The sequence below is a fragment of the Bombina bombina genome, chromosome 3 (assembly GCF_027579735.1).
Source record: "Bombina bombina isolate aBomBom1 chromosome 3, aBomBom1.pri, whole genome shotgun sequence".
In the NCBI taxonomy this organism is placed as follows: Eukaryota; Metazoa; Chordata; class Amphibia; order Anura; family Bombinatoridae; genus Bombina; species Bombina bombina.
Genome location: NC_069501.1, coordinates 324,444,450 through 324,467,113, shown reverse-complemented (window position 1 = coordinate 324,467,113; position 22,664 = coordinate 324,444,450). Strand labels below are relative to the sequence as shown.

General features: G+C 38.5%; 1 protein-coding gene across 1 annotated transcript in view; it reads left to right on the top strand.

Moving 5' to 3' along the window:
• LOC128653245 (acetylserotonin O-methyltransferase-like) overlaps positions 1-22,664 on the top strand; it is a 222,859-nt gene that overhangs the window by 112,470 nt on the left and 87,725 nt on the right. The window contains exons 5-6 of the mRNA XM_053706433.1: positions 1,565-1,686; positions 15,356-15,493. Of these exons, the coding sequence (XP_053562408.1) occupies positions 1,565-1,686; positions 15,356-15,493 (260 nt within the window). The remainder of the gene's footprint in view (positions 1-1,564; positions 1,687-15,355; positions 15,494-22,664) is intronic.

The window sequence follows — 22,664 nt, the reverse complement described above, 5'->3', positions numbered from 1 at the left end:
TGAAGACTTCTCTCCATTTGGATCAGGAAGTTGCCGCCGGGATGAAGATTGAAGAGGCTGTCTGAATGAAGACTTCGCCGGGATGAAGATCGCTGGGATGAAGATTATTTTTTAGGTTAGGGTCTGGGCAGTAAAAGAGCTAAATGCCATTTTAAGGGTAATTCCCATACAAATGCCCTTTTTGGGGCAATGGGGAGCTTAGGTGTTTAGTTAGTAGGTAATTTTAGTTTAATAATTATAATAGTTTTAATGTTAGTTTCAAAAACATTTTTAAAATTTGACAGGTAAGTTTTAATTTAATTTAAGATAGGGAAATTTTAATTTTAATATAAAGTTAGGGGGTCGTTAGGTTTAGGGATTATTATTTTCAATTAGTTTATTTCATTGTGGGGGGCTTTCGGTTTAGGGGTTAATAGTTTATTTTAGTATATTGTGTTGTGGGGGACTTGTGGTTTAGGGGTTAATAGCTTTATTATAGTGGCAGTGTGGGCGGACGGCAGATTAGGGGTTAATAATATTTAAATAGTGTTTGCGATGCGGGAAGGCGGTGGTTTAGGGGTTAATAACTTTAGTATAGTGGTGACGATGTCGAGGAGCGGCGGAATAGGGGTTAATAAATTTTATTAGTGGCGGCGATTTCGGGAGCGGCAGATTAGGGGTTAATACATTTATTATAGTGTGTGCGATGCGGGAGGGCCTCAGTTTAGGGGTTAATAGGTAGTTTATGGGTAACACCTTAGTTTTATATTACAGCTTTGTAGCATAAAACTCATAACTACTGACTTTAGATGGCGGTACAGATTTTGTTGTTTTAGGCTGTAATGCTCACATTTTAGCCTCACTGCAAAACTTGTAATACCGACGCTATGGGAATCCCATGAAAATACGTCATTTTTACGTGTGCGGGACTGACGTTGTGGTACAGGCTAAAAGGTGTGCTGTACAGCTATACTGACAAGACTTGTAATTCTGTTTTAATGCTGAAAATGCCATATTTTCAGTGTTACAAGCCGCAACGCATAACTTGTAATCTAGCTGATAGTCTTTTTTACTTGGCCTCAAATTTTTTCCAGGATTGGTATTTCTTTTCATGTCTGGCCTTGTATCTATCTCTGGTTTTCTATTATGCATTAAAAGTGTTCACATGTTTAAAATTACAGATATGAGAGGGGTATATAGGCATTTTCATTCACATAGTCACTGTTATTGTTTTTACAGGAATTTACTTGTATTCAATATTTAACTTAATTTAAAAACAATTTAAACTGTAAATATGTTCATATTCTATATTTCATTTAACAAGAAAAACAATAATCTAATTATGCACTACCACAAAACGCATATGAGAAAGGGGGATACCATATTTTGGCCACAGTGTGTAAACTCACCTGCTAGTATCAAACTGCCAAATTCCATTGGTCAGTTTTACTCTAATACACATCAGTATGTGATGCATTTATACTTTGGTTGTCTTTACAACTTTTATAGGACATCTCTAATGAGAACAAGGGTATTTCATTTTGCACTTTGTTAATTGGTGTTCACATCTTTCTTCTTGTACTAGATCAGAAGAGCAATTGTTAGCATTCATGGGGCATATGGACGGTTTATCTATTCTCAGAGGCAAAGAAGAGCTGATTTCTGCATTTGATCTTTCATCATTTCATACCATTTGTGATCTAGGAGGTAATTAGTAATACTGTATATTTAACTGTTTTACATTTCTTAAATGTCCTTTAAAGGATATGAATATGAATTTCAATGTTTTTTAACTTTTGATTGGGAATTTCTATGAATTTTATAGTACAAATGTTTATAAGTTTTTGTGTGCATGGTGTACAAAGAGAGAGTGCATTTAGTGCTTAGTTAACATGATTAGTAGATGTGTAATCCATAATGTGTATTTATACTGTGTAGGTAGTGTGTTTTGAGTGAAGTAGTGCATATTATATGTATATTGGTGTAGTGTGTGAGGTTTATCTATCTATCTATCTATCTATCTATCTATCTCTATCTATCTATCTATCTATCTATCTATCTATCTATCTATCTATCTATCTATCAATCATCTATCTATCAATATTAAAATGTACATTAATGGCATAATTAGTTTTCTATGAATTGTTTAAAAGAAAGCAAGAATATCCCAAACTTAAACTGCTCCCACTCACCCCTTAGAGCTTTGCATGACATCATAAATGACATTGCTGATGACAAACATTACATAGTTTATGACATCATCCATGTCACCTATAACATTATCAATGGCATCACTGGTGACGTCAACCATGACATTCTAGAGACAGAAGTAAAAATATTATCATATATATGTCTGTTATGTACTATGTAAACCAACTTTCCCTTCCATAAAGCCCTTGCTCATGTTTTCAGTCCCTCTCCATGTCACACACAGCCTCCTCACACACAATCTTCTCTTCACTCCTCCATATTCCCAAATACAACCTGTTCCTTTACCTTTCACTCCATTTACCTTATCTTCTAAGCAACTTCTCCCTCATGCCCTTCTCCCACTCTCAATACAACTAAACCACACACACCAGATCCTGTTCATCCTCTTAGCCCTACTAAAACACAGCTTCTTCCTCATTCACTCTCCCCAGATCCCTGATATACAGTATCATCCTCACTTTCTCTCTCACACACAGCCTCCACACCCTTTCATTAATGTCTCCCCCACAACACAATCTTCACCCCAGTCCTTTCCAGTATTTTCATTTTCTTCTTATACTTTACTTTTCTTATATTATACCCAACCCTGCTAATCCTCTTAGCACCCTCTCCCTTACACACCAATCATGACTTACTCCTCTCCCTTGCGTGCAACCCCTGCTACCTATTTCAACCCCATGCTAACATAAACAAGCCTAAAACACATCTATGTACAGTATCAAAGCCCTGCCTACCTTTTCTGTGATGCCCATCGCATATGTCTCAGGAAGCAGTTTTCAACAGGGTACCCTCATTGTTTGCTATAAAGAAATCCAAACCTTTTTCATTGCAATCAATCAAGTCAGCATTGAAAGTTGGAGCAAATACCCACGGGATACAGTATGAATTTAAAACAATTGTTTTTCTTCATAGCAAACAATTTACTCTTCAATATCAAACAATAAAAGCACAATCTAATAAATAAGATATAAACCAATAATAACATAGTTCTCAAATGAGTAGTCAATATTAGAAGTCCTCAAACAGGTACGTTCTAAAGTCACATGCCTAAAACATCCAATGGACATCTAGCTATCTCAGGCATACAGATCTAAACTAAGTACAATAGGATTAGTTAATGGAATATCTATTTAGGCATACAGAGGCCAATTATCAGCAACCATCTTTTCTGTGTTCCAAAGGAACATTGTGTTTGATAATTCAAGTTTATCATTTAAAAAGGCCAATTGATCACTAGGAAACCATTTTGCAATTATGCTAGCACAGCTAAAAACTGTTGTGCTGATTAAAGAAGCAATAAAACTGGCCTTCATTAGGCTAGTTGAGTATCTGGAGCATCAGCAATTGTGGGTGCTATTACAGAATCAAGATGGCCAGAAACAAAGAACCAATGCGAGAAATTGCCAATAAACTGAAGACCTATATGTTGTGTACTACTCCATTCACAGAACAAGAACAGCACAAACTGGATCTAACCAGAATAGAAAGAAATGTGGGAGGCCCACCTCACAGGTTCTCAACTGGAAGCTTCATTATATAGTACCTACAAACACCAGTCTCAACATCAATAGTGAGGGGGGTGACTCCAGGATTCTAAGAAAAAGCTATATCTCTGACTGGCCAGAGATGCAAAGAAAAAGTTAAATCTCAGACTGGCCAATAAAAAGAAAAGATTAAGATTGGCAAAAGAACAAAGACACTGGACAGAGGAAGATTTGAATAAAAAAGTGTTATGGCCAGAAGAATCTAAGTTTAAGGGGTTTGGATCACAAAGAAGGACATTCGTGAGACGCAGCCCAAATGAAAAGATCCTGGAGGAGTGCTTTACGACATCTGTCAAGAATGGGGGAGGCAATGTGATGCTCTAGGGGTGCTTTAGTGGTGGTAAAGTCGTAGATTTATACAGGGTAAAAGGAACCTTAAAGAAGGAAGGTTATCACTCCATTTTGCAACACCAAGCCATACCCTGTGATCAACGCTTGATTGGAGCCAATATCCTCCTACAACAGGACAATGACCCAAAACACAGCTCCAAAATCTCTTCAGATTACCTCAACAAATTGACAACTAAAATGTCAAAGGTGTGCAAGGCTGTAATTGCTGCACATGGAGGATTCTTCGACAAAACCAATTTTGGAAGGCACAATTAATTTTTCACTTAACATTAATTATTTCTAACCTGTATGTTTTCATGGAAATTAAGGAAATGTCTAAGTGCCCCCAAACTTTTGAATGCCAGTCTCTCTCTCTCTACACGCAATAAAGCCACGTTTGTTTAAAACCAGAGAGTGCATTTGCCTGTATATTATATATATATATACAGTATATATATATATATATATATATATATATATATATATATACAGTATATATATATATAATAAAGCAGAGAAAGCACACTCTCACTTAAAAGGCATCTACCAGGGTGCAGGCACGGTTTGATACAGAATAGATAAAACTTGCACTCACTGGATTTTTAGAAAAGGTGCTTTATTTAGCACAAAAAAGTGACCTTTCGGGGATCAATCACCCCTTCATCAGGTCTGATGAAGGGGTGATTGATCCCCGAAATGTCACTTTTTTATAAATATATATATATTATATATATACAGTGGGGCAAAAAGTATTTAGTCAGCCACCAATTGTGCAAGTTCTCCCACTTAAGAAGATGAGAGAGGCCTGTAATTTTCATCATAGGTATTCCTCAACTATGAGAGACAAAATGTGGAAACAAATCCAGACAATCACATTGTCTGATTTGGAAAGAATTTATTTGCAAATTATGGTGGAAAATAAGTATCTGGTCACCTACAAACAAGCAAGATTTCTGGCTCTCACAGACTTGTATCTTCTTCTTTAAGATGCTCCTCTGTCCTCCACTCATTCCCTGTATTTATGGCACCTGTTTGAACTTGTTATCAGTATAAAAGACACCTGTCCACAACCTCAAACAGTCACACTCCAAACTCCACTATGGTGAAGGCCAAAGAGCTGTCAAAGGACACCAGAAACAAAATTGTAGACCTGCACCAGGCTGGGAAGACTGAATCTGCAATAGGCAAGCAGGTTGGTGTGAAGAAATCAACTGTGGGAGCAATAATTAGAAAATGGAAGACATACAAGACCACTGATAATCTCCCTCGATCTGGGGCTCCATGCAAGATCTCACCCCGTGGGGTCAAAATGATCACAAGAACGGTGAGCAAACATTCCAGAACCACACGGGGGGACCTAGTTAATGACCTGCAGAGAGCTGGGACCAACATAACAAAGGCTACCATCAGTAACACACTACGCCGCCAGGGACTCAGATCCTGCAGTGCCAGACGTGTCCCCCTGCTTAAGCCTGTACATGTCCGGGCCCGTCTGAAGTATGCTAGAGAGCATTTGGATGATTCAGAAGTGGATTGGGAGAATGTCATATGGTCAGATGAAACCAAAGTAGAACTGTTTGGTAGAAACACAACTCATCATGTTTGGAGGAGAGAGAATGCTGAGTTGCAACCAAAGAACACCATACCTACTGTATGGGGGTGGGAACATCATGCTTTGGGGCTGTTTCTCTACAAATGGAACAGGACGACTGATCCGTGTACATGAAAGAATGAATGGGGCCATGTATCGTGAGATTTTGAGTGCAAACCTCCTTCCATCAGCAAGGGCATTGAAGATGAAACGTGGCTGGGTCTTTCAACATGAAAATGATCCCAAACACACCGCCCGGGCAACTAAGGAGTGGCTTCATAAGAAGCATTTCAAGGTCCTGGAGTGGCCTAGCCAGTCTCCAGATCTCAACCCCATAGAAAACCTTTGGAGGGAGTTGAAAGTCTGTGTTGCCCAGCGACAGCCCCAAAACATCACTGCTCTAGAAGAGATCTGCATGCAGGAATGGGCCAACATACCAGTAACAGTGTGTGACAACCTTGTGAAGACTTACAGAAAATGTTTGACCTCTGTCATTGCCAACAAAGGATATATAACAAAGTATTGAGATGAACTTTTGATATTGACAAAATACTTATTTTCCACCATAATTTGCAAATAAATTATTTCCAAATCAGACAATGTGATTGTCTGGATTTGTTTCCACATTTTGTCTCTCGTAGTTGAGGTATACCTATGATGAAAATTACAGGCCTCTCTCATCTTCTTAAGTGGGAGAACTTGCACAATTGGTGGCTGACTAAATACTTTTTTTGCCCCACTGTATATATATATATATATATATATATATATATATTTGTGTGTACAGATATATACAGTTTTGCTATATGAAGAACATTGGAATGTGAAATATTAACACTTATTATTAAAACTAAACACTTTATTAAATGGGAATATTGCATAAAATAATTTTACATGTTTTCTGCTACTTAACTGTTACTTAACTACAAAGCTCCAATGCACTTATATACTGTATATATATTTGTCTATATATGTGTATATATTATTTAAGTGTTTATATGTGTTTTACTGTACATTTACTGTACATATTTCACATTCAAATGTCCTTCACTTACAGGATAATGGTCTTTTTATTCTTAAATACATATTTCTATATAAATGTGTATATACCCATACCTGCATATCTATTCCTATAGATATATAGGTATAGATATGTAATCTACATGAACAGTATCAGATATATAGAAATATATATTTAATAATTAAAATTAAATTTTCCAGGTGAAGAACATATGAACTTAAAAAAAATAAAAAAAAAATATATATATATATATATATATATATATATATACTGTATATATATACTGTATATATATATACTGTATATATATATATATATATATATATATATATACTGTACATAAATACACATCTTTAGACATGTACAGTATATGTAAGTATCTCAATGTTAAAGCCCCTTGCATGCCTTTTTTCTAACACCTGAGACCTCATATCTTTAAGCTCTTCTAACTTTTATGCAATTTTATTTTTTAATAATTTTTTATCAGATAGTGTTATTATGAGTGTAACTGTACTTTTAAATATATTTTTGATGTTTTTTGTGATACTTTTTGTTCAAGCATAACAGTTAACCAGAGCTCTGAGGATGCACTATTCCGATACAAGTTAAATAAATAGAATGTGCTAGAGCGAACGTGTTTACTTTCAACTTGTAATACACAATACTTCTAACTTGCACTAACAGCCGTGATAAATCCGATATCGCATGTGTGAAACAGTTAGCGTGCCACTCATAATATGGCCCGTAATTGGGCGCCCTGGGAGTGGAGAAGGTTTTCGTGCAATTTTGACAGCAAACAAAAATAGGTGTAATTGAATATTTTTTTTTTTTTTACATTTTCAAAAGCTTTATTAAAAAATAAAATATACTCATACATCATAAAGAAAAACAATAAAGCATACAATAGGGTCTATACATAGTAGCTGCGTTATACATTTCACGTATCCACTTATGACTAATAATACTCAAGTGTTCGCTGAGTTAGTCCAGAATGGGAGGATGAAGGTAGTCCTTATGGAGCTATCTCAATCAAGCTGTAATACAGGCTACTTCTCTAAATGTCCAGAGAGAAAACAAAATAATCCAGTCTTTCAATATAGTGGGACAAAGATTTATAAGTGGTAAACACTGGTCTGTAATCTGATAGTACACAAAACAAAATTCTATCCAGCTCTGCATCTACACAGTTGTGGTAACAGAAAATATGACCCCAAATTTAAGAGAAACTGCTCAAGTAAGAAAGGGTAAAGATGCATAGAAAAGAAAAGTAAGAGGAGGGGGAGGGTGACGGCAGAGAAGGGGTATGGTGGAGACGAGGTAGAGGGAAGAGAGGGCTTTAAGTCAGGACCCCAGCTGGTCTATAAGAGGAGGAGGGAGGTGTGAAGCGCCTTAGGCGCCTTGCCGCAGTAAGGTGTGTGTTGTGGACTCCCAGTAGAAAATGACCTCCTGAAAGAAAGCCATATTTCCTATTTTAAAATATGAATATTCTTCATGGGAAAGGAGTTCTGAAGTGTTATGTATCCACTCTTGTAGTGTAGGTATGCATGGGGTTTTCAACTTTCTAGTTATTAGAAATTTAGCACTGTTGAGGCCCATCTGCAATAATTTCCATCTCATTTTACAATGTTTACCCACCTTGTGGTTGAGGAGTGCAGTGGTGGGATGTAATATAAACGATTCCCCAAAGATATTTCCCCAGAAAGGAGCAATGTGTTTACAACTTCACCAGATATGGGTCATGGTGCCGATTTCCCCACACCCCCTCCAGCAAGAGGCATTAGCGTTGTGGTAGATTTGTTTGATCCTACTCGGAGTGAGGTACCAACAGAACAGAATTTTGTGGTTCAGTTCTAGTACTCTGGGGGAGTGCGATGATTTGTGTGTGTAACGGAATATGTTATTCCATTGCTCTGCTGTTAGAGTAATTCCCAATTCCCTATGCCAATGTGGTGCAATAGATGGGAGAGTGGGGGTGGAGGAGGTATCCAACAGTTTTTTAGCAAGTGACAGAGGTCTACTAGGGGGAATGTCCAGCAAACACAACCATTCAAAGTTCTCTAAGTAAATCTTGTTTGTATGGGGATGTACCTATAAGGTGTGTTAATTGAGCATGTTTAAGCCATGGTGTAAAATGGCCATCCGCTATGTCTTTCAAATGAGCGCGTTCTTTTACTTTGCCATTTTCAGTTACCCGCGTTAGTGGGATTGTGTGTCCTAGTCCCCTGTCTGGTAGGTCGTAAGTATAATCCCACCGGTGAATTCCATGTTTATAGGTATCGGGGTCATTGGGGAGGGGAGGGACCTAATCCCTTTCCGCTTAATACGAATTAGATCCCATGTTCTGAATATATGGGAGTATAAAGGGGAGCACCTCGTTATTGTGGCTCTTTTTTGTGTGTTTAATCCAACAAAGTGGACCAATTTCTTGTGTATTTAGAAGGGAGGCATCTATTGTCGCCCACGTTTTTGAATAAGGATAATCGTGTCATTCTAAGATTCTCTAGAGGACAACCGCGTTGTAATACTGTAAGATTGACGGAAGTCCCATGCCCCCCGAACCTAGTGGTAGATGGAGTAGTTTTCTGTTAATCCTGGGTCTGATGCCACCCCATATGAAAGAATTAATTAATGCTTGTATCTGGTTTAAGTAGGAATTGGGAAGGTGGATGGGGGCCATCTGAAGGATATAAAGGATTTGAGGGAGTGTGGTCATCTTAACAGCCTGTATAAGCCCCCACCATGACAAGGGTTTGTCTTTCCAAGTGTCAAAGTCTTTTCACAGTTTATGTAGCAAAGGGAGATAGTTATGTTTGAATATTTTATTACTAGATGAAGCAAGGTAGATGCCCAGGTATTTAATCTTGTCAGATTTTAAATTATATGGGCAGGATGAGCTGAGTCGTGAGAAATCCCTGTGGGGCATATTGATGTTGAGGATCTCAGACTTTTGTGCATTAATGGAAAAGTTTGTATGATTACCAAAAGTGTGAAATTCTGCCAACAATGGATGAATGGATGTTTCTGGGGATGTGAGAAGGACCAGGACATCATCCACATACATAGTAACCTTGTAAGAGCAAGAGCCCACTTGTATACCCTTAACATCTGTGTTCCCTCTAATATGTGCAGCTAATACCTCCATTGAAAATGCGAATAGGAGTGGGGACAGGGGGCAGCCCTGCCTCATTCCTTTTAATATGCTAAAGCTTTCAGAAAGGGTACCATTGGCCTTAACCCTAGCTGTAGGGTGTGAATAAAGACTAAATACTCTGTTTATCATTTTAGGTCCCAATCCGAAGGCATTCTAAGATAATCTTAAAACATTCCAGTCCAGTCGGTCGAACGCTTTCTCAGCATCTGTTGAAAATAATATTGATTCTTGTTTCGACCGACTGGAGTGCTCTATGAGGTGAAGAACCCTAATTGTATTATCTTGCGTCTCTCTTTTGGGTACAAAGCCTGATTGGTCAGTGTGGATTAATTGAGGGAGAATTTTATGAATTTGTGAAGCTAAGATTTTTTCATATAGCTTGATATCTGTATTAAGCAACGAGATAGGGCAATAGCTTTCAGGTCTGGTTGGGTCTTTATCTGGTTTCAGGATAACGATAATGTGTGCTTCTAAGCCTTGTTTTGACCAAAGTTGATGATTATCAATGGATTGGAAGAGTGTCGTGAGATGGGGGGCTAAAAGTTGGGCAAATTGTTTGTAATAAAGGCCCGTAAAGCCATCCGGCCCTAGGCTTTTATGCAATGGGAAGGTTTTGATGGCAGCTAAGGTCTCCTGAATAGTTATAGGTTCTTCTAATGCATCAGCTAGTTTAGTATCTAGTACTGGTAGGGCGGCATCTGCTATATATTGTTCACTAGCCATTTCTATCTTCGATGGGGGAGGGGAGGGAAGGTTATAGAGTTTACTGTAGAATGCCCTCATTTGAGCCATGATCTGGTCATGACTCACTAGATTGTGCCCATCCTCATGTCGTAAAGAGTGTATATATGTATCGTTCTTATGCTGTCTGAGTGTCCTGGCCAAAGGTGTCCCAATTCTATTTGATTTAGAAAAGAATATTTTCTTAAAACGATATGCTGCGTTTTGTGCTTCTCGAAATAGTAAGTGGTTTAGATTGTTCCTGGCCATTCCCAAATGTCCCATGATCAAATTATCAAAATGCTGAATTGAATAGATGTTTCACAAGGCTAAAGAGTTATTATGTGGAAGTAACCAAGGCAGCCAGAAGTGATTTAATACTTGATAGACTATCTGGAAACAAAAAGATACAGAATGTTTCCATAAGACAGCTTCTTTTGGTGTGCTGTTTGGTTGAGAGAGAAACAAAATGCCTGCCAGATGTTGTCACTTAGGGGCATGGTTATACCCGTAACAGTAACTCAGATGTACAACACAGAAAGATTTCAGACAGCAACCAACTAATTGTAGGAACAAAAATATGTTTAAATGTCACTTCAATATTCCATGGCTAAATTAGGCAAACTCTGTTGGATTGTACCATTCAGTGATGTCACTAAAGGGGTGGAGCTTAGTTCCGTTCTCGGAGAGTTAAGAAAAAAAGTTGGCTTGAAACAAAAAGGCCGGACTTGGCAATACTTCCGTGGAAAGAAGACAGTTCCGGTATTATTAACAGTTTGCGAGCCCAGGAATGGAACAAGCAGCTGAATGTAAGTTTGTGAGGAACTGCTTTAGAGGTTAGGTACTGTGCCCAACCAAGTTTTCCAAAAAGGAGATACTCCTAAGCAGGCAGAGTGTTAGAGGTGAAAAGGTAAACAGTTGCACAGGAATCTGCTGGTTGAAGGTAGAAGGTTTCAGGGAAACTCAGAACGCTTAGTTGTTAAACTAAACAAATTTATTAAGCACTTGTGTCAGCTGGTGAACAGAATATGAAGGGAAAGGGGGATGGGCCAAGATTACACAGAGAGCCTGGCACCAGGATCCTGGAACTCAGTCCGGCACTGAGTTCCAGGAGACCGGATAGCCCAAGGTGGTTTTGCTGGCCCTCCAGTGGTCAGCTGCTGGTGTTTTAGCACATCTCTGTGACACATTACTTAAACATTGATGATAACTTTAGTGACATAGCTTCATAGTTATAATAGGGATGTTTATTAGTTATAGTATAATTTACTATAGTTAGTTTTATTTGACAGTAGGCAGTAGTTGAATGGGCATTACAGGGGAGTGTAGGTTAAATAAAACCTCAATGTAGGCGGTATTAGGGAATTAGCTGGGCGTTTCCAGGGGTGTATAGGTTAGGCATGACGTAGGTGTTGGTGGTCAGGGGAAGTTAGCTGGACGGTGTAAGGGGAGTGTAAGTTACCTGTGACGTAGGTGTAGGCCGTCTGTTGGAGTTAACGAGGCAGAGGAAGAGTGCAGGTTAAACAATACATCAGTGTAGGCAGTATTAAGGACTTATCTGTGTGTTCCGGGGGGGTGTAGGTTAGGCATGACATAGGTATTGGCGGTAAGAGGGAGTTAGCTGGGTGGTGTAGGGGAAGTGTAGGTTACCTGTGACATAGGTGTAGGCTGTCCATTGGAGATAACAAGTCAGAAGAGGGGGAGAGTAGCTTAAGCATGACATTATTTTTTTAAGCATTCAGATGGAGTTAGCAGGGCGTGCTACTGGGAGTAGCCTGCACTCTGCTTTACACACACCAACAAAAGATTGATGTGTTCAAAGCAGTGAAGTGCAGGTTGCGAGTAGGATTAGCGGCCATGTTTGTCTATCAGCTGCCGAGATAAAATCACCTGAGCTAGTTAGTGTAGGTGTAAATAAACTTAGGTCCCCACAGAAATATTTGAAGTGTGCCTACAGGGAAACTAACGTGAAACTTCAATGTGAGAGACACTGCTGCAAACCGGAAACGCCTGTTTTTTAAACATTTTGAAAAATCACTCTTCTCACTAAAATGATTTTAATATTTAAATCAGTAAATTTTACCAAAGCCTCACTCTTACTGCTACTGCTACTCCTCCAACTGAGGGTGTCAGTACCTTATCGAACATTGTGTCACTGTGTCCTTTTCAAGGAGGTTGCGCCCCAGGCCTTTAACCTGAACCTAATATTTCAATCAATGTCACCTTTTGCCAAAGTCCCACTCATTCTGCTGCTACTCCATTACTTCTGTGTGGCCGCTGACTAAGATATAGCACTATGAGACAAGAAGCTAACATATAATTGCTTTAAAATAATATACATCCACCCATAGTACACTGTCCCTTTAACCAAAATATAGCATTGCACTAAGGGACTCTAATGTGGCACAGACGCTTCTTGTAATTATTTTGATAATAGAGATTTAAGCATTGTGAAATAAAAGGAGGCAGCCCCCTGCTGCATATGACTTTATTATGAGTCTACTCTACTTTTTTAAGCGGTTTCATTTCATGTAGTCTATTATTTACTTGATTCATAACAGATTTAGGTGGCTGTTGCTGGCAATACAATGATTTGTTGTAAATGACATTTGCATTTCTATGTGTATGTGACTCATACATTATTATTAATTTAAAGGAACTTTTTTATTTCTGCAAAATACATTTTTATTCTTCATGGAATTATTTTCTATGTTCTGCTACTTTTGTAAGCATTAAATGAAAGTCAATACTTTTAGTCAAAGTCTTGAGTTAAAATTATTTGCATATTCTGCTAGCCTTAGATAGTAATGGTGAACAAATATTTGTTAATAAAGGAATGTTAATAAATATCCGGATGAAAAAATAAGCAAAAGAACAAATTTGAAAACCCCCCAAAATATTGTAGACTAACAAAACGAATGTTTCGGACAAAACTCATTTTTCAACAGCACCCATCTCTATTGCCCAGTAAGTGTAGAAGCCTATATATAAGCACATTTCAGCTAGATTACAAATAGAGCGGTATTTTGCGCTTCCGCGATCGCATTAACTCCACTAGAGTTAAGATTTTTGCACTAGTCTGGTTGCACTAGTATTACAAGCTGAAAGTAAACTGTTTTTGCTCTAGTAGTAACTTGACAAGCGAAAAAATCCCAACGTACAATATTGTATGTGCTTTCACATATTCCCATACCATATAGAAGGCAATGGAGAAAACACCCCACTTTCGCGCAAACACCATAAAATATTCTCATTAGCACTAACTCGACATGAAAATATGAATATTTCATATTCCACTGTTCTTTATAGAACGGAATATGTTCTATTTGTTCATAAATAAATATTTCTAAATATATATGATTTTTTTTTTAGCAAATATATATTTATACCTATATATTGATTATATATAGGTATAGATATATTGATATATATAGAAATATCTATTTAGAAATACATAGAACATATTTTGCTATGTACAAAACGTTGGAATGTGAAATATTTACAGTAAATACACATTATTACACTTTGGATATTGCAGGAATGAAGGCTTAGGAGCAGACTTTTTCAAATAAAGATACCAAGAAAACTAAGAAAAATTGATAATATGAGTAAATTATAAAGTTGCTTAAAATTGCATGCTCTATATGAATCATGACAGAAACTATTGTGCCTTTAACGGCAAAGGGCTCTAAATGCACTTATATGTCTTTATGTATGTGTGTGTATATATATATGTGTGTTAATATGTGTATATATGTCTGTAAATACATATATAAATACATATGTACACATATATAGACATATATATATATATATAAACATACATATACATATTTATGTATGTTTCTCATTGTTAAAGCCCACCTGAAATCTCATATCTTTGAGCCCTTATAACTTTTTGTGCAATATTTTTTTTTAAATAAGTTTTATTAGACATTATTATTATAAGTGAACCAGTTAACCACAGCTCTGAGATTGTGGTAATGATTCTAGCGTAAATCGTGATTGCACTAGCACAATCGTGATTGTGCTTGACTTGTATTATCAGCAAAGTTTTAATGGAGCGCAAATGATCATGGAAACCCTTGCACAATCGTTTGCGCTTCACTTGTAATCTAACCCTTCATGTTTTACCTTTTTTTGTGGGTTTTAATTTGTTAAAGGGACATAATACTCATATGCTAAATCACTTGAAACTGATGCAGTATAACTGTAAAAAGCTGACAGGAAAATATCACCTGAGCATCTCTATGTAAAAAAGGAAGATATTTTACCTCACAATTTCCTCAGCTCAGCAGAGTAAGTTCTGTTTAAAAAGTTATACTCAGCTGCTCCCCGCTGCAGGTAAAAAAATTAAAAAAAATGAAGAAATGAACAGCAGCCAATCAGCATCAGCAGTGCTGAGGTCATGAACTCTTACTGTGATCTCATGAGATTTGACTTAACTCTCATGAGATTTCATAGTAAGCTTCCTTTACCTGATTGGTGAAATAATATGAGAGTGCACAATGCTAGTCCCTTCAGATGTCCCAGGACAAACACACTAAAATGCTGCTTAGAAATCCTTTACAATGGGAGGTGGCTACTGAGGAACTTTTCAGGTAAAATATCTTTCTTTTTTACATAGAGATGTTCAGGTGATATTTTCTAATCAGCTTTTTACAGCTATGCTGCATCACTTTCAAGTGTTTAAACATTTGGGTATTATGGCCCTTTAAGCTTAATTTACCATTACATTGTATAGTGCATACAAAAAATATTATAATAATTCTTACATTTTCTTGTACATTTCCCATTCTTTTTATTAGGCTGCTCTGGGACTATTGCAAAAGTGTGTGCTGCTAAATATCCAGAATCTTCAGTTTTTGTCTATGATCTACCTAAAGTAGTGAATGTTGCTAAGAAGTATAACGCAGCAGAGGAACATCAGATTACATTCCAGGAAGGTATGTTCTAGGTGGTAGATACATTTCATTTTTCAGTTTTAATCAACTTTCTTATTTTTTTTTACCTCCGCGGGAGATGGTTAAAATTTGAAGTGATTCAGATTTACTGTAGACAGGGTTCTCAGACCAATGTGAGACCCTTTATCCCTCTAAGAGCATCGGGAATAGGACTATGGGGTTCCATGAGGATACTTAGGCAATAAAAGTACATTTTCCGCTGGGAGTTTGTTATTTGCCTGCCACAGGTGTCACTGAGACTTGTCATGCATCCTCCTCCTGTTGGCCTTGTCGTTATATTTCTCCTTCAGATCCTGTGCTAGTGTTACTACACAGAATGGGCTCTTCTACTTGAAGCAAGTTCCTGCAGAGGGTAAGCACTGTAGAGTGAGTTCTATTAGGTAAGTTGTTTGGTGCACCAACTTAGGGCTTGCTTAAACTGAGTCCTTAAAAATAGAGCCGTAAGCTACCGAAGTTGCCGACAGCTAAAAGTAGCTCATGGCTCCATTTTGGTACAAGGGGGACAATATATCATGGCCCAAATTGGGCCAAATACCCCTGTTTCCGCACGAGCCTTCAGGCTCGCCGGAAACAGGAGTTAAGAAGCATCGGGTACGATTGGGTTAAATAACACCCCCTGTTAGCGGCCGTTTGGCCGGGAATCTGCAGGAGGCGGCATTGCACAAGCAATTCTGGTGAACTGTGTGTGCAATGTTAAATGCCGACAGTGTATACTGTCGGCATTCAGCAATGTCTGGCGGACATGATCCGTTACAGCGGATCATGGCCGCCAGACATTGATAAATTGGCCCCCAGGTATCCATTCAAAAAGATTTAGCTGTGCGCGCAGTTGCTCTGTTCAACTGAAAGTAAGTTTGCGCTGCCAATCGATGTTGGATTCGAAGAAAAGCTCACCATAACAAGTGCATTGCAATGGTGACTTGACCTTACTCTATAAAAATAATGGTTTGCATCTGCGCTCTTTACCTGTGATTGCCTCTAGAGAGAAGGACATGGAAGCTAGTTCCACTGGTAAGAGTTTGGTGGTTTGGATAGTTATTTGTGAGTTATTGGAGAGTTGGAGATTTTCTTTATTTATATTTTTTTTGTAGGCCTCAGATAATATTAGGAACACACATACACATCCATACATTAGTTCATTAACACATATTTGTTTTCACATACGCTCAAATTCACATATATACAAACACATTTTTTTTAATATAAAACAAATCAATTTTTTTTTATTTGTCTTTCATTTCATTAACCTCATATCCCCATCTGCCATTTTTTGCCTTTAATTAACCCCCGTATCCCCCTTCCCATCTTCCCTTTAACTGCCATTTTCTTACCTATTTCATAACTTTTTTTTTTTTTGCTTGTGTGCTCTTTTGTTTATTTATACGTTTCGCCCATCCCATTTTTATATATATAAACCCTAATGCAATTAATTAAAGAGGGAACACAGGAAGGGTTACTTAACAAAAAGGAATCTGACTTCTTAATGGTCAAATTTCCACGTGTAGCAACATTTTATAACATACCAAAAATTCATAAAAATAAAATTCCTCCCCAGGGTAGACCTATTGTGTCTGGCCAGGGATCTATAACAGAAAAAGCATCTCAATATGTGGACTATGTTCTAAGACCATCTCTGTTGGATCTGTCATCCTATGTGAAAGATACCCAGGATGTGTTGAAGATTATAAATGGGGTGTCTTTTGAGAAGGGCTGGCTCTTGGTGGCTATAGATGTCGAATCGTTATACTCCTCAACACCCCATAATGAGGGTATAGCCGCATGCGAATATTTTTTGAAACAGAGAGGGCAGCTCTTCTCGAAACACACAGAATTTATCAGTAAACTTCTTAGATTTGTGCTAGAGCACAACTACTTCACATTTGATGGCAGATTCTACCAGTAGGTAAGGGGCACAGCAATGGGCACTTGCTGTGCCCCTACCTATGCTTGCCTATACTTAGGCAAATGGGAGAAAGATGTGGTCTATGAGGGAAGCCAGGGATCTAATGTAAAGCTCTGGCTTCGCTTCATAGACGACATACTATTGTTCTGGTCAGGCACAGCAGAATCCTTAAATAAATTCATGACAGAATTAAATGAAAATGAATTTAATTTAAAATTCACATTTCAATATAGTGAAACTAAAATCACATTTCTGGACTTATTAATAAAAACCGAGGGGGAACGAATTGTTACACAAACACATAGAAAAGAAACAGCAGGCAATAACCTGTTAATGGCAGACAGTCACCATCCTAGATCATTAATTACCAACATTCCAAAGGGACAATATTTGCGCCATAGAAGGAACTGTACAGAATTAGATACTTTCAAACAAGAAGCCAAACAGTTAAAAACTAGATTTAGAACAAGGGGTTATCCCCAAAATTGTTTAAAGCAAGCATATACAGCAGCTGTTAAAAAGAACAGAGATGAATTATTGTATAAAACGAAAGAGGATGATACAACCAATATGATCAGATTCATTTCAACATATAATAATAAATGGCAAAATATAAGAGCAATTTTACAAAAGAATTGGTCAGTACTAACAATTGATAAAGATATAATTCAATTTGTGGGAGATAGACCTCTTATGGCAGCACGTAGAGCCCCCAACCTCAAAGATATATTAGTACATAGTCATTTCACAAAAGATACTAAGAGAGCATGGTTACAACATTACCAAGAAAGAGAGGGTAACATCAGATGTAAGAGATGTTCTGTTTGCATTAATATGCAAGAAGGTAGATTCTTTGTTGATAAATTTGGTAAGACTTTTAAAATAAAAGGCAAAATTAATTGCAGAAGTGAAGGTATTATTTATTTAGTCTTTTGTAATTGTCCAATGTATTATGTTGGAAAAACCTACAAGGAGCTCAAGGAACGTATTAAAGAACATAAAAGGGACATATCAAATGAAATTAAGACTAGCAGTGTAGCCAGACATTTCAAAAAATTCCATGAAAGTAACAAACACAAATTAAAGTTTTTAGGTCTAGAAAAAGTGGACCTATCTGTAAGAGGGGGTAACTTGGATAATTTGCTCCTACAAAAGGAGTGTAGGTGGATATTTGATTTAAAGGCTTTAAAACCGTTTGGGTTAAATGAGGAAATAAATTATGCCCCATTCTTATAAATATTACTATCTAAATCTCCAAAGTCATTAAAGTACTAAAATGTTGAACTAAAAGTCTGATCAAGACATAAAGGATTGTATGTGTATACCTTTAAGAAAAATGTAATATCAAAACCTAGGTTAAATTATTCCCTCCTTTTTTCTTTCTTTTTTCCTTTTTCCTTTTTATTTAGTAATTGTAAGCTTTGCTGATGAGGTGATATTAGAAAATGTTTTTTGTTTTTTCCCTTTTTTTTTAAATTTTATTTTCTAGGATATACACATGATCATAAAAGTGCATAGAATTAAAAATGTATATATGTTATGTTCGGACTTTTAAATATACTCCTTTAACAATCAGCAGATGAGATACATGTATGGATATATACTAAGTTAAACTTTTTTATTTCACCTGTATGGGCGGAGAGATAACAGGCTTAAAAGTCAGGTAACTGACAAATGAGAAATAAGCCGGATGAAGCCCTATTCTGACAGACCAATGAGGGTGAAACGCGCGTCGCTAGATGCAATCAGTTTGTGAGGGTAACAGCTGTAACCTCCATGTTGTTGCTTAACCGGAGATTTTGTATCACAGAGGTGGTCGAGTAGCGGGTACACTCACGGATGGAAACCGCCAAGTAGCGGAACAGAACGGAGGTCATTGACAACAACAGTCCAGTAAGTCTAAGCAACCATATTGAGGATCTTCAATCAAGGTAAGCGCAGAATTCATAACGCTGCGACTGCTTGAAACAAATAAGCAGTAAGGAGAGAGAATCGCCTACCTGGTGAGGCGTTTTTGTTTGTATGTGATAAAAGCTGAGAATCTGGGATAAGTAATAATTGATATAGAAAGCTGCATAGACACACAAGAATACAAAGCTGTGACTGTGGGATTATAAATATCCGTGAGTGTTTAATACCTTGCCATAATCTCCCACTGAAGATTGAAACAAAGTAAAGAAGTGTGGTGCAAAAGTTACAATTATAAGCTGAGTGGAACGTTACAATTATCCTTTCAAAAGGAACTCTCTTTGTTCATGTATATATTTTTTAGTCAGCTGACTTGCTTTGGTATACCAATAGTTGAAGTGGGCCCACAATTACCTTCACATATGCAATTTAAACCTGTGCAATCTCCTGTAGCAATAAATACTTAGTATAATCATGTATTGGTTTTTATATCTTTTGTATAATATGAATATATAACTGCTGAAATGTTGAGGAGTAATTAAGGAACCAGATTGGAGGTTGTTAATTTCTATATTGATACAGTTATGATTTAGACCTTATGCTCTGGTGCTGTAATATTATATTGCTATATTACATATACCAATTTATTAAAACATTCAAACACTTGCATTGATTGCAAGATTTTAAATTTCAATGGTAACGAGGCCTCAAAAAGCTAATTTTTCCTCTTTTATACTTCGTTAAGCTAGGTTTAATTTTTCTCAATCTATCGACAGCCTCCAACAGTGTATTAGCGGAAACCTGGTATAGGTTATTGCTTAACAGCTTCTAATACTTTCTATTGGACGCAAAAATATTTCCGGCTGCCCATATTGAGGTATAACGTGCCATTGGAAGCAGTCAATAAAATTGCTTAAGACAGCATATTTATTGGTTTGTGACCTTTCACAAATCAAATTACCGCTCAATGGAAGCAAGCCCTTAGCCTGCAGACAATTTGCAGGTACTGTACTGTATAGCAAAGCCAGGGGACATATGTCACATTCAAGGGACATTTTACAATTATTACGGATATACATATACACAATGGGGACACATTATTTTATAAAAAAAAAAGGTGTTTTGTTAGCATATTTATTTTGGGGACACTGTTTCTTTAAGACTGCGGGAGCATTTATGCAGCAATAGTACATCTTGGTGTAAACGTTATTTACATTTTAGTTTTATTTGTTTATATATTTCTGGGGTATTTTCCTGCTTACAGCATGTGACGGGCCTCTTGGTACCCTCTCTGGGTATGTCCACCTGTTCAGCTCCTAAAAGCTGGAACCACCAATGCTTCAGAAAAGACTGATTTTGGAGTAAAAACAGAAATACCCTTTATTGAAAGAGACACCCACATTTTATACACTTCCAGGGACAATCCCCCTCCATGAATAAACATTAGCAAGAGCAGCAGTTTAAACAATAGGAAAGTAAACAATAGGAATGTCTCTAAACTGTTAAATAGGACATACAATCCCCCAACCCTGCCCTCACACTTCACAGCTAGACTAGATATGATTAAATAATAGGAATGTAAACAATAGGAATTTCTGTGCTGATTGTAAACTCTTGCAATAAGTCTCTGAGTCTTAAAGGGGGGGGGGTTGGAGCAGGAAATGCTGGTTTGGTGCCTGAAAGTCTGGGCAAGTTTTTATGGATAGGGAGAGGTCATCCAGATGTGATCTGGAAGAGACACAGCAAAATCCCTTCCCTCTAACATTCCTAGTCGTCCTATTACCCTCAGTTTATCACAATACACCGCCTCCCAAAATACAGAATCCCTTCAAGTTCCAGGGTCCATAGTCAGTGGGAAGGAGGCTAGCTCACAGCCCCCTCCAGAAGCCACAGTGACAGAAGGGTTTGTCACATTCCTTCCCCCCCAAAAGGAGACTCACCAGGTCCCAGACCATCCACTTGTTTAGTCCTGTGTTAGTCGGGCAGAAACCCCCCACAATACATTTCCACTGGGGAGTCGGCCCCTGCCACTGGGGAACTGAGCTGACTGCCCAGTCTCCCGGATGCTTGTATCGCCATGGGGGGGGGGGCTGGGCTGATGACCAAGGCTTCTGGAGGCTCATCCAAAAGCTGGGAAGATACATGGTCAATACTGTCTCCAAGGCTCCTGGGCTGTTGCTGGGAAGGGAGGATGGCTTCCTCCGCTCCTGGGTCCTTGTATTCCTGCTGGGAGGATGAGCCAACCACTGCATCTCTCAGTTCCCCCTCTTCTTGCTGGGGATCATAGGTGACTGCTTTCATCCCTGGGTCCTCACACCCCTTCTGGGAGCGAGAATGACTTCCTCCATTCCTGTGTACCCACATTGTCGCTGGGGAGAGGGATCGGCTATCTCTTTTCCCTGAAACGGTTTCTGCTGCTGGGAAGAGAGGTTGGCCACCTCCTCTCCCTGGAACTGGCTCTGCTGCTGGGAAGAGAAATTGGTCACCTCCTCTCCCTGGAAATGGCTCTGTTGCTGTGAAGAGAGGTCGGCTACCTCCTCTCCCTGGAAACCACTCTGCCACTGGGGAGAGAGCTCAGCTACCTCCTCTCCCTGGAACTAGCTCTGCTGCTGGGGAGAGAGGTCGACTACCTCCTCTCCCTGGAACTTGCTCTGCCACTGTGGAGAGAGGTTGGCTACCTCCTCTCCCTGGAACTGGCTCTGCCGCTGTGGAGAGAGGTTGGCTAACTCTTCTCCCTGGAAACCGCTCTGCCACTGGGGAGAGAGCTCAGCTACCTCCTCTCCCTGGAACTGGCTCTGCTGCTGGGATGAGAGGTTGGCCACCTCCTCTTCCTTGAACTTGCTCTGCCACTGGGTAGAGAGGTTATCTACCTCCTCTCCCTGGATTCCCAGAGCTGGTGCTGGGCAGAGGCCAGCGGCACTATGCCCTGTTTCCATCTCTTCTTCTGGATTTTCACTGGTCTGTCCTTCCTCAGAAGAAAAGTCTATTAAATTATCAATCTCTGGAGCCTGTATCTGGATAGAGAAGTCGACTACCTCCTCTCCCTGGGACTCCAGAGATATCACAGGTGCTGGGCAAAGGCCATTGGCACTCTGCCCTGTTGCCAGTGCTTCTTCTGGTGTGGCTCCCTTGTCCAAGACCATAAGCTCGGCCAGGCTGCTGATCGTGGTCTAGCAGCTCTTGGTAGCTCATTCCTGGTTGCCACTCCTCTGCAGACTCCAAGGCATGCTGCCGAATGAGATCTAACAGCTTTTAATATGCCTTTTCTAGCTCCCATTCCTTGACACATAAAATCCAGATTGGCTTGCAGCCATGGTACCCCCAAAAGATTCAGTAGTCTCT